The sequence below is a fragment of the Mytilus edulis genome, chromosome 8 (genome assembly GCF_963676685.1).
Source record: "Mytilus edulis chromosome 8, xbMytEdul2.2, whole genome shotgun sequence".
Taxonomy (NCBI): Eukaryota; Metazoa; Mollusca; class Bivalvia; order Mytilida; family Mytilidae; genus Mytilus; species Mytilus edulis.
In genome coordinates this window covers 27405754-27418003 of record NC_092351.1, presented here as the reverse complement: position 1 = coordinate 27418003, position 12250 = coordinate 27405754, and the positions used below count along the sequence as shown (strand labels likewise).

The 12250-nt window shown below is 31.0% G+C and overlaps 1 protein-coding gene across 8 annotated transcripts in view; it reads right to left on the bottom strand.

Annotated features, from left to right (window-relative positions):
• Positions 1-12250, bottom strand: part of LOC139485241 (rho GTPase-activating protein 7-like) — a 139126-nt gene that overhangs the window by 63405 nt on the left and 63471 nt on the right. For 7 of the 8 annotated variants that reach the window (XM_071269532.1, XM_071269533.1, XM_071269535.1 and 4 more), the window contains one exon: positions 1823-3427. In XM_071269532.1, coding sequence (XP_071125633.1) covers positions 1823-3427 — 1605 coding nt within the window. Of the gene's footprint in view, positions 1-1822; positions 3428-10285; positions 10406-12250 lie in introns of those variants that run through there. The other variant, XM_071269539.1, reaches the window with a different exon arrangement.

Below are 12250 nucleotides of genomic sequence, written 5' to 3'. Positions count from 1 at the left end.
TACACTTGAACTGGTCCAACCCTTCCCTTGAGATTCAAGATTTTTACTTAAGTGATATCTTAAGCAACTTGTCCAAGCCAACGAAGGGCAACAACATCTGCAAAAATGTTTGAACCCAAACAACAGTCAAACATAGTCTGCAATTTTTATGGCGTGATTAAAAGATATAGCCAATCCAACTGAATCAGTCACAAGATGGAAAAGTTTATACAATATTTATATTCAAGCAATTTCAGATGTCAGAGCCACATAAAAAACTTCAAATACTAAAACAAGAGGCTCTCAAGAGCCTGAATCGCTCACCTTAATTCTTTTGGTTAAATCTCTCATCAATGATTATTTTGGCTTTTCAATTTATTTAAATGTTTTTTGGATCGTCCTATTTTCTTCAAAAGCCAAAAAAAATAATCATTTTCTCCTATGTTCTATTTTAGCCATAGGAGCTATGTTTCTTGACATACAAGGAAATAAAATATAAAATTTATACTAGATACTCTGAAACTCATTTAGCCTAAGTTTGGCTGAAATTGATACAGCAGTTTCCAAGGAGAAGATTTTTTAAAGTAAGTCAACATGATGAACAAATTGTGAAAAAAGTCTTTAAAGGGCAATAACTCCTTAAGGGGTCAATTGATAATTTTGGTCAAATTGACTTAATTGAAGATCTTACTTTGCTGAACATTATTGCTGTTTACAGTTTATTTCTATCTATAATTATATTCAAGAAAATAACCAAAAACAGCAAAATTTCCTTAAAATTACCAATTCAGGGGCAGCAACCCAACAACAGGTTGTCTGATTTATCTGAAAATTTCAGGGCAGATAGATCTTGACCTTATAAACAATATTACCCACGTCAGATTTGCTCTAAATGCTTTGGTTTTTGAGTTATAAGCCAAAAACTGCATTTGACCCCTATGTTCTATTTTTAGCAATGGCGACCATGTTTGTTGATAGATCATAACTTCGGATACAATTTACAAACTAGATACCCTAAGGAACATTCAGTTAAAGTTTGGAAGTATTTGGCCCAGTAGTTTCAGAGAAGAAGATTTTTGTAAAAGATTACTAAGATTTACGAAAAATGGTTAAAAATTGACTATAAAGGGCAATAACTCCTAAAGGGGTCAACTGACCATTTCCGTCATGTTGACTTATTTGTAAATCTTACTTTGCTGAACATTATTCCTGTTTACAGTTTATCTCTATCTATAATAATATTCAAGATAATAACCAAAAACAGCAAAATTTCCTTAAAATTACCAATTCAGGGGCAGCAACCCAACAACAGGTTGTCTGATTCATCTGAAAATTTCAGGGCAGATAGATCTTGACCTGATAAACAATATTACCCCACGTCAGATTTGCTCTAAATGCTTTGGTTTTTGAGTTATAAGCCAAAAACTGCATTTGACCCCTATGTTCTATTTTTAGCAATGGCGACCATGTTTGTTGATAGATCAAAACTTCGGATACAATTTATAAATTAGATACCCTAAGGAACATTCAGTTAAAGTTTGAAAGTATTTGGCCCAGTAGTTTCAGAGGAGAAGATTCTTGAAATAGTTTACGACGACAGACGACGGACGACGACGGACGCCAAGTGATGGCATAAGCTCACTTGTCCCTTCGTGACAGGTGAGCTAAAAAAAAATAACTGAAGAGACTAGCAATTTCATTTTTTTTTTTTTAAATATCTCTTATTTTCATAAAATAACAATATTCTCCATGGCATGTTCAATTCCTAGCAAATTTGAGGAAATCTGATAAGAAGTTTAAAAAAAAAAAGCTTTTATGTGAACTATTAACAATTATAAATTACCTCATTCTCCTGCTCTGATAATTCAGGTGAAGTTTTCTCTGTCTTGCTTACAAGTTCCAAAGATTCAGCTGGAGTTGTCTCCCTTTCATTATACATCCACCTTTTCTTGGCCTGTTCTGGACTAGATGGAGTAGATATAGCACCTTTCCCTGGTGGGATTACATAGTGTCTCATTATCCATTCCTTTGACTTCATCCTATCTGGAGGCGGAGGACTTGATTTTAGTTTCAAGTGCATGACAAGGTCGTCTGGTGACGGAAGTTTTAGAGTATCTTTATACTGATAGGCACAGTACTTCTTATGCATTGTGTCTAACAATGTCTTAGTTGGCATTGTACTGGATCCTACTTTCAAATTTTCCTCCTCTTTTTGAGTAAGAGGTTTATTTTCACCTTCCATCTTCCCTTCAAGGTCATTCCAAACAGCCTGAGCAACAGGTGAATAAAACTTTTTCCATCGTTTACTGCTAATGCCATGCCATGTTTGAGCTAGTTCTTTTTTCATTAATTTGTATTCTTTTGAATTAATATCATCTATTGCACAACCCTTTGAACTAATATCAATATTTGAATTTTCTTTATCAAAAGAATCAATAGCACTTTTTTCAATATTTGTCTTATTTTTCTTTTTTGATTTGGATCTAACAAGTCCTTTCCCTTTTTTCCCCTCTTTCAGTGAAGAGTCTTTGGAATGTTTTGATTTGTTCTCCAGAGTAATATCACTATCTCTATGAACACTACTAATTTCCTGTTGTGGGATAACCACTTCAGGAAGAGTTTTTGCAGTTTCAATTTGAAGACTGCTTGGATCAGGAAGAGGTCTATTTCGAAAACTATGTGACCCCAACTTAAGCTTGTCACGGTTTCTATTTCGACGGTTTATAACAGGGCTGGTAGCATTGACAACCATTTGCATTTCTGGTGATTCATCATCCATAAAATTTGAAAGATGAACACTCTGAAGTTTTTCAGGAAAACTATTAGGTTTTGTAGCAGATAATCTGTTTTCAGTTTTATTTTCACACTGAACACAATTTTCTGATGGTTTTCCTTCAATTTTCCCTTTCTTCTTTGGTCGTTTTAGTGAGTCTGTTGTATTTGTTCCTATTGTTACATAGTTTGGTATTGACAGACAACTTGATCCTTTATCCTCACTGCACAAAAAGTTAAAATTTTCATCTATTGATGTCTGAATACCAGTAGTTGAGTGACTCCGGGCCCTCTTTGGTCTACAAACCGACTTATAAACGTCACTTTCACTTATAAATAATTCATTATTCTTTATGTCAATATTTGCTTGATCACTACCATAGAAAACATCACCTTCCATACCCTTCAATGAAGTTTTACTTCTCTGGTATTTAGTTCTGTCAATACCATTTCTACCTGTAGAAAAATTAGGAGAAGTCAGAGATCTTTGTAATCCTCTGTTGTTTTTTAAAGTTGAACTTATTATTTTCTCAATTTTTTCTACAGGTGGTGGAAAGGAGGACTCGGACCGTTTCTCCCACGGATCGTCTTTATCTTCAATGTCTTCATATTCGTGACTAAATGATGGTAACAATAGTGATCTGTTTTCTCTTCCATTTTGATAGGGCATCAAATTCTGAAGAAGAAAAGAAGAAAAGTATTATAAGGGAGATAACTCTAATTTAAAATAATACATTTTTCTACATTTATTTTTTGATATTTCACTATGTTCACAAATCAAATTTGACAGAGTATTTTAAGTGTTTAACCCTTTTTGATTGATGGCAATGTGTGTTGTTCGAGAACCTGCACTGAAGCATTCTAATTTATAGATATATATATCAAGTATACAGGCTTAAAAAATTAAAACCTTACAATAAATAAGTAATTGCTATATGTAACACTGTAAAATCAATGACTTATTTCTTTATAACCAGTAAAATAAATAAGAAATTTCTGCAAAACTAGTAAAAATTTTATGTCCCCCAAAATCTATTTGTTGAAACACGTAAAAGAATCTAAAAATAAACTCTCAACAGTTTTGAAATAGACAGAAATAATAATTATTAACAAAAACAGAAGATTCTGTTCAATAACTTTGAGTACTCTTTGTTCAATAACTTTTCAATTCTTAAATGCATATTAAACATGTATGCATCTAAACTGTGAATTTGATTAGAAATTTCCATTAAAATGATATGCATGGTCATTAATAAACAAAATTTCAATTAACCATAGCTTTCAGTGTCTGGTTTTTAATTACAGCATCAATATCAATAATAAATTTTGCAACAATGATAATAACTCCTGCTGGGTTTTATATAGTTTAAATGAATATTGATGTAGTTTTATAACTGAGTTTTAATTTTATGATATTGTTTAACTGTCAATACCGCTGTGAAATAGGAGCCTGATAAATTGCTTACATCATTAGGTTGGCATGGGGTATCCATTTTATATAGATATACAATTAATAATTCAGACAGGAAATGTATTTCAGGCATCCAAATATTTTACATTGAATCGTAATTTGTTTATGTTTTGACATTCTGAAATGAATGCTATTATATTTGTTGATATTTAATTGATCATATGAATTTGAATTATATGTAATAAAGAGACCAAAATAGTAATTTTTTTTAACAGGTATAATATAACAGAATTTTAAATTAAGCCCTTCTTGTTTCACATAAATGATATCACTACATGTGAGTCTTTGTGGATTTACTCCTAATTTATATATATAGCAAATCACACACACTGATGCTATAAAAACTATTAGATGCATAACTGCACTTCCTCTCAACAAGTTTTCTAAGAGAATCTATTAGAAAAAGGACAAAGTTAATAGAAAATAGAACAATGAGCCATTACTAGCAAAAAATGGACCAATAAAAAGAAGAATAGGCCCTTTAAAAAAACAAACCCAAAAATTAAAGAGTGCTGACACATTTAAGGAAGAGAATAACAGGCAAAATAAATGAGGAATACACAAATTAACACCCAACCCCTTCTAGACCTAATTTATTAGTCAACAAAAGGAGATTTGGACAGAAAATGATAAAAGATAACAGAAAGAAATCACACTGTTTAGCGTTAAGACTCTCCTGTGCATGCAGGCAAACATGGACAGACACTTTATTTTGTACATCTTCCAATACAACAGAGGTAACCAGACCATTGAAGGACAATCTAAACACAGATAAGTTACTGATATCTCCTAACATCAATATCTAGTAGAGGGAATTAGTCAGATTGACTAGAATTCCCAGGACTGTCCATCTAATATAACATCATTGAACATGACAGAAAATCTCACTGTTTGTCTATAATAAGGTTTTAATAACCTTTAATTAGTTAGTTTATAGGACAGACAAATCAGTTTCAGTAATCCACATGTCAGCTGAGAATCTGTCCAAAAAAAATCATGAATGGCTTGGTATAGTAGCTACTTGATCCAAGTTATGAACCAAAATCTGATAAAAATGGAAGACCTTTGAAAGTGTTCTCATTTGAACTGTCCTAAGATAAAGAATGTCATTATCTATGATTGATTGATCAATAGTTACTAAACATCCAGTGGCAAATAGTTCAGGACAAGTTCTTAAGAGTTGAAAGTGGAATTGTAAATTGTTGAGAACCCTAACCAGCTATCCGTAAGTATTCTGTGCAAATTAATAAAAGGTGTCCAAAATTACTGTATATTACATTTTGAAATCAGTAAAGCTTTCTTTAAAAAATGCAAATGTGTCTGCTCTGAAATGTCAAGTTTTTTAACACTTGATCATGACAAAAAAGATCTTCAAAAACCTAACACATCATCATGACAAAGTTTTTTACAGTTCTTGCATATCATGGCAAAAGTATCTATGCAGATATATGTATCCAACAATATAAAGTATCTATGATTTTGTATATCTTGTTATGACTTCCATCATACCCCAGTTACCTAACCAACTACTGCTGCTTGTTGAATTCAACGAGGATTTGATAACAGTGTAGCCAATTTCCTGTATTATAGCAATACTTAAATCCAGATCTAAGTAAACAATAGGTCAAGGTTCAAACTCAAGATGTTCTAACATGTAGATCAAAGAAATAATATCAAAATACACCTGGTTAATTTCACAGGTAAATAGATAAACAAACCAGAAAAAGAGGATTTCAATGAAAAATAAACCAAACAAAAACTCTGTTTACTGAACAAACTTTGAAGTCAATTTGATTAAAAGAACATTACCATAGGAGAATGAATATGTTCAGAAGTTGCCATAACAGAAATTAAATTCGCTGCAACAAATCACTATTTTTTGCCGTTTTGGGTAGAATAATTTGATTGCAATTACTAGTGAAATATGTAATTTTCTTTTGGACAGGTTGTTGTCTCTTGACGCATTCTGCGTTTCCATTCTTACTTTATTTATAGGCTTTAAAAGACCTTACAGCTAATTTCCTAATGCATGTAGAGGAAGACTTTGGTTAGCTCGCTAGATTTGTTTGTATATTGTACAACTATATTGGGATAATTAAATTTCAATATGATGTATACAGGTTTAACTATGTCGTATATATTGTTTGTTAATTTCAAAGCTTGAATAAACAATTATACAAACAAAGCAAGCATCAGCCAACCAAAGTTTTACTCTACAAGCATAAGAAATTAGCTGTAACTGATAACTGGTAACTTCATTTAGAATTACTAGATGGATAAAAGAAAACAAAACTATTGTTTAAACATGATTTATAAACGTTCACTAGACTCCAGGATGCAACCTTGACCTTTAGGTCAATGTCATGGCCAACAGTTGAAGAAAGTGATGTACCATGATATAACATGGAAGCAAAAAGGTATCCACTATGACTTTAGCATAAATGACTTTGGATCAAGTAAAAGTTCTCCTAAATTTTGTTAATAGCATATACTTATTTCATCTTTAAAAGTTACAATTAATAATCATTTAACCTGGCTATTTTTGAATGATAAATCAACACTTTCATTAAATGACTGGACCTTACCTATTGGACACATGATATAAGACAGGTCCTGTAATGAATGGGTATTTAATAGAAGGTGTGCTTTGTCAGGTGTGGGTTACTCTGTCCAGAATTAAACAGGAGCCTTTGAAATCAATTTGATTGACAAATGATAGGTTAGTAATCGGTAATGGGTATGAAAATTTTATGATGCTCGGCTGAGGTGTAAAGAAGCAATTTGTGGCTATTTTATGTTGATCAACCCAGCGCTAAAAATTTAGCTTTTTTTTTTATTATAGAAGCCTGTAAATCTGGGTGGTACTATTAAGTTTGGATTTGTCAACCCTACCCAAATTTTTCTTATACAGTAAATTGTAGAATTATGGCGGTCATTAAAAATTCATTAAAACTAAAATATTTGTCCTGTGAATAATACCATCTTTGTTCTCAAATTTCAATTTATTGGCTGTGCCAACATAATTGTATCATTACATAAAACCATTTAATTGCTGAAAAATTAATAAAATGAGTGCAAACTCATATTAATTTTTTTAATTGACGGTATGTGTTATTAAAAACTGTTAAAAAATTCCTTATTTCTTTTTTAAATATTTGAGTAAATAAATTATATAAAAACCACAAAATAACAATTTAAAGTCACAAAAGGCAATGAAAATATTTACCATTTAAATGAATGAGATTACTAATGTCATTACTTAAAGATCAGTAAGTTGGGTCAATACTACAATCCTACACTAAAAATTCTCCGATAGGACCTTTTCCAAAGACATTACATGGAAGCTTAAGGCTACCCAAATACCAGTACTTTCTGACTTAGTTTAACAAATAAATTCCAAAAGTTTACGATACTAATCTTCTGCTGAAGGATTGGTAAAACATACCTCAAGTTATTATGAGACAGAAAAACCAAGCAAAGCCAACAAAAAAATACCATTACAGGTTCCAATAATTTTGTGCTCACAGAAGAGCAGGAGACTCAAGAGCCTGCAACTCAAACCAGGCATCTTTGTAAATATTACAGAATTAAACCTATTTTCCTAATGCATATATATAGTTTTAAGGTTTGGTTGCTTGCCTTGTTTTATAAACTGTTTGTAAGCATAATAATTAAGTTTTACAGTTGCAATCAATAGACACCTGTAGGTTGGGCTTTAGCTTGTATATATATTTCAGCAAACAATTATGCAAACAAAGTATTACCATAGATGTAATACCCATAGATGAAGCTCAACCCTGACTTCAAAGGTTATATGTGCGTTGTAATGGCTTTCACACTTATCTGATAATGACATGAACCAGTTGGTCATGGAGATGCAGATTTACAATCATGACAATAGAAAACTGACAATTAAAAGTTACTTAGCAATTAAACATGCTAAAAATCAGAAAGAAACAAAATAAAAAAATATATATTTTATATTGACTTGATTATAAAAAAATAATATTTGTTTAGATGAAACAATATATAACAAATTATTCTCGAAAAGAAACTAATAAATATGAATATTTTTCTTTTTTAGGCAGCACTTTTGTTTTGATCCTGTTTAAATTTTATATCAATTTAACTCTATCTTATAATTAACAATATTTACTATTATTTATAAACAAGTTTATTGAAAATATAATTGTTAGAAAACATTAAACAAGTTGAAAATATGTATGCTCCAAAAATTAGTTTCCATGCATTGTATGTTTTGTTATTTCACTAAACTTAAAACTCTTTACAGTAATTATAAATACATATTTCATAAACCACTTGAATGAAATTATTATAATTTTTGTAGTTAGCCATAAAATATATAAAATTCATCTATGATATATTAACTAACTTATTCTGAAAAATATAAAAATGATTTTAAAAAGACAATTTCCCTTTTAAAACCAGAAAAACTGATGAAAAAAGGAAAATAATGCACTTTCTTATTATTTATTTCCCAAATTCGACGCAGTTCGACACCTTAATGAAGCATATCAAAGAAAAGGTGTATTTCAGAAGCACAGAAAGGTGCTATTCCCATTTTCAGGAACTAACAGGAACACAGTTTTTATGAAATATGAAGACACAAGCCTAAAAAATACATTTTTGAATTTAGTTCAATATTTCACTCGTAAAATGCGGAATTTTTGATCGATTTCATCCATTTTTTGACCATTCTGTTTGTCTGTCCAGTGCGCTAAAAATAGACATATATTAACAACAGAAGGGACATAACTCGAGAAGACATTTAAGAAAATCTATTATGCTGTACTGGTCAATGAGATCAACAGATAAGAGATATGGCTAGAGTTACTTGATTGGGTACAACACACATATAACATGAAAGACAGTCAATTTGGTCATGGTTCTTTGTATCTAACAATAGAGAACAGTGGGGAACTTTTGGCGAGCTTTATCTATGGGTATTACATCTATGGTATTACCAAGCCAACCAAACCTTTCCAGTCCACATGCGTTAGAAAATAGCTCTAAGAATGATAAATTTTTTAATTAAGCTTTAGATTGCTGTATAAATAATTCATATCTATATCTCATTTTCACATTATTAATTAGATCCACTGGCTGGATGGAGGGGCAAAATTTTCTGAGCCTCACAGGAATTTCTTGTCAAGATTGGTGTTTTTTTTGGTGAAAATATGCTTCATTGACATGTTATACCTGTTTTAATTTACACAGAATACAAATAGAGTTTGTTACCTTAAAATTTTGAAGGCCCAATTTTCTTTCGCTTCAAGATCGAGACAAAAACAACCACATTTTATAAAGCACATGAAATTTATTAAAGCATCACAATGGAGGATAAAATGGTCATCCCCCCCTTTTGTTTTGGAAAATACCATGGCAGGGAGGGTTAAAAAGGCATATCCTTTAGCATATTTTCCCAGCAATGATGAAATGTAAAGACTATTCATCTTAAAGAGGGAAATAAAACTAGACATAAACTTACTTTCAATCAATCAAAATCTTGGGTTTAAATGTGTATGGTGTTATTGTAAGATAAAACAATCTAGATATGAACTATTTAAAAATTATTTTGTAATCCCAATATCACGATTCATTTAATGTTAGTTTTTTTTACCCCCCCCCCCCCTCCCCCAGTCTAGAGAAAAAGTAACACCAAAAGGGCATTATAATATTAAAGATGTAAATATAAAGATTTACAGTATAAAAAGTTTAGTAAAATCTTAAAATTCTGACAATCATAAAATAACATGTTTATTGGTTCTGTTTTCATTTATCTTCATATCGAACTTCAACACATTCAAATAATAAAATGACTGCAAAGGCAAGTAAATTTATTTATAATTTGAAAATAAATTGAAGACTGTTTATCTTTTATAGCAACTTGCCATGCTTTTAAAATTTGGACTTGGACCAATATGAGAATGTATTAGTTTCTTGTTTTTGGAACATGAACGAATTCATATGAATTCAAAGTATATGATTCAACAGTTTTCAATATAATTTTTAGTTGAAATAAAATAAAAAGAAAGAAATTACCTTTTAAATTAGGACAAAGATCTGTTTCCTTGTTTGTAAACATCCAAAAAATACTACATAGTAATTTATCTCACTCAATTTAAACATGGGTAAAAATCCAGGTCACATCCCAAGAACTTTGAAAGGTAAATGATAAAATTATTATAATTAATATCTACCTGTTACACAGGTACTCAGCTGCAACGCTTGAGTAATTTTACCTTCAATATCATACAATATTAAATCTTCAAAGTTAATAGATATAGTTTTATTACTAACCATGAGTTGTTTCAAGTTCGTTAAAATGTACTCTGAAAAATCCCTCGCCAGTATAATTATTTATGTAAAGAACACTCCATTACCCCCAGGATAGTTATTTTTCTTTACGTTAGCCTTACTGTTGTAAGGACAAGTAAATATCAGGATAATTTGGGTGGACTAAACATGCATCAGACCCCCTGGTGTGTGATCATATATTATTCCTCTTTATTATCATTTGTCAACAGTGTAAGGTTATAAAAAGCTCAATCATAACATTGTCAACCTTTTTTGTTTGCAATACACCTATTTATTTAAGATAATTTTCTCGTCATTTGTCACCAATTCACACCTTTCTTGCCACCATTATATAATACATTTGATTAGGAATTCAATAGAGGCATTTAACTGTCCCAGATATGAAATAGAAACATTTTTTGTGACTTGCGATAACAAATCTTGCATATTTTTGTCATAAAGAAGACTTTATCCATCTGTAAATGTCTTTTTATAAAGTGCAACTAAATCTTTTTCTGCAAATGTGCATTGCTTGTCTGACTGGTTTTATATTATTTAAGCATGGACAAATCTAATAATTTGATATGGTAAAAATGCAAACTAATGGTATTCATAAATGCAAACTTTGGTCGGAGTTTTGTAAAACACTCCCGACATTTTAAATTACAAAGTATCAAATTCTGAGTGGTAAAATGATGCCAATTATAGAATCAACAAATATATTAAGTCTTTACAAGACAACAGCTGACAAAAATTTATGTTTCCAGAGAGGTGTATCTGTGGTGTCAATATGAGATCTCATGCTGTAACTATCATTTATAGTATATAATGAGACATAATTTCAGTATCTCAGTCTTCTTTTTCTCACATACGAGAGACTGCATATTGCATTTCAAAAACAAATTCTAAGAATACCCATTGGGTTTGCTTCCATGTAATTCTTTAATAAGCCTACAAGGATTATTAATCTTGTATGAATATAACAAGGTGTGTGAAACAACTCTCCAAAAGAGACCAAATGACACAGAAATTAACAACTAAATTAGGTCACTGTACTTCCTTCAACAATGAGCAAAACCCATACTGCATAGTCCAGAAATGACAAAAGAGGAAACTAGCAGCCTGATTTGTGTACAAAATAATGAATGATATACAGCAATAAAAGACAACCCTTCAATTACAGGCTCCTGACTTGGAAGCATCAATACAAATTATCAATTTGAAAGTCTTCAGACTGATCTTGAATGTTAATATTAGATGGACAACTTAAAAAGAATCCGGAGGAGATATACATATATATCATGAAGTTTATGCTATAACTGTGATTAGACACTGATTGAGAAGGACTTAATCCCTTTATAGCCATTAGGGTCATTTTTTGGTAAATTAATTAGATTACATATAGTAACATTCAAAGAGAGAGAAAATCTACAGAAATGTGGAATAATTCTCCACCAATGCTGACAGGTGATAATTTCACCATGTTTTAAAGCCCCCAAAGATAAACAATTGGACTAATTACACAACTTAACATGATAAAGAGTCGTTTGCATGTTTTCTTTTGGTGCTAAAATTATCCAATAATAATGTTATTGGTAGAAGAAGGTTCAAATGTGTGACGTAATATAATGGAGGCCTCAGCTAAGTCTTTTCAGTAGACAAATAAGACCACTGAACACAGCGGCGGATCCAGAAAAGGGGGGTGGGGGA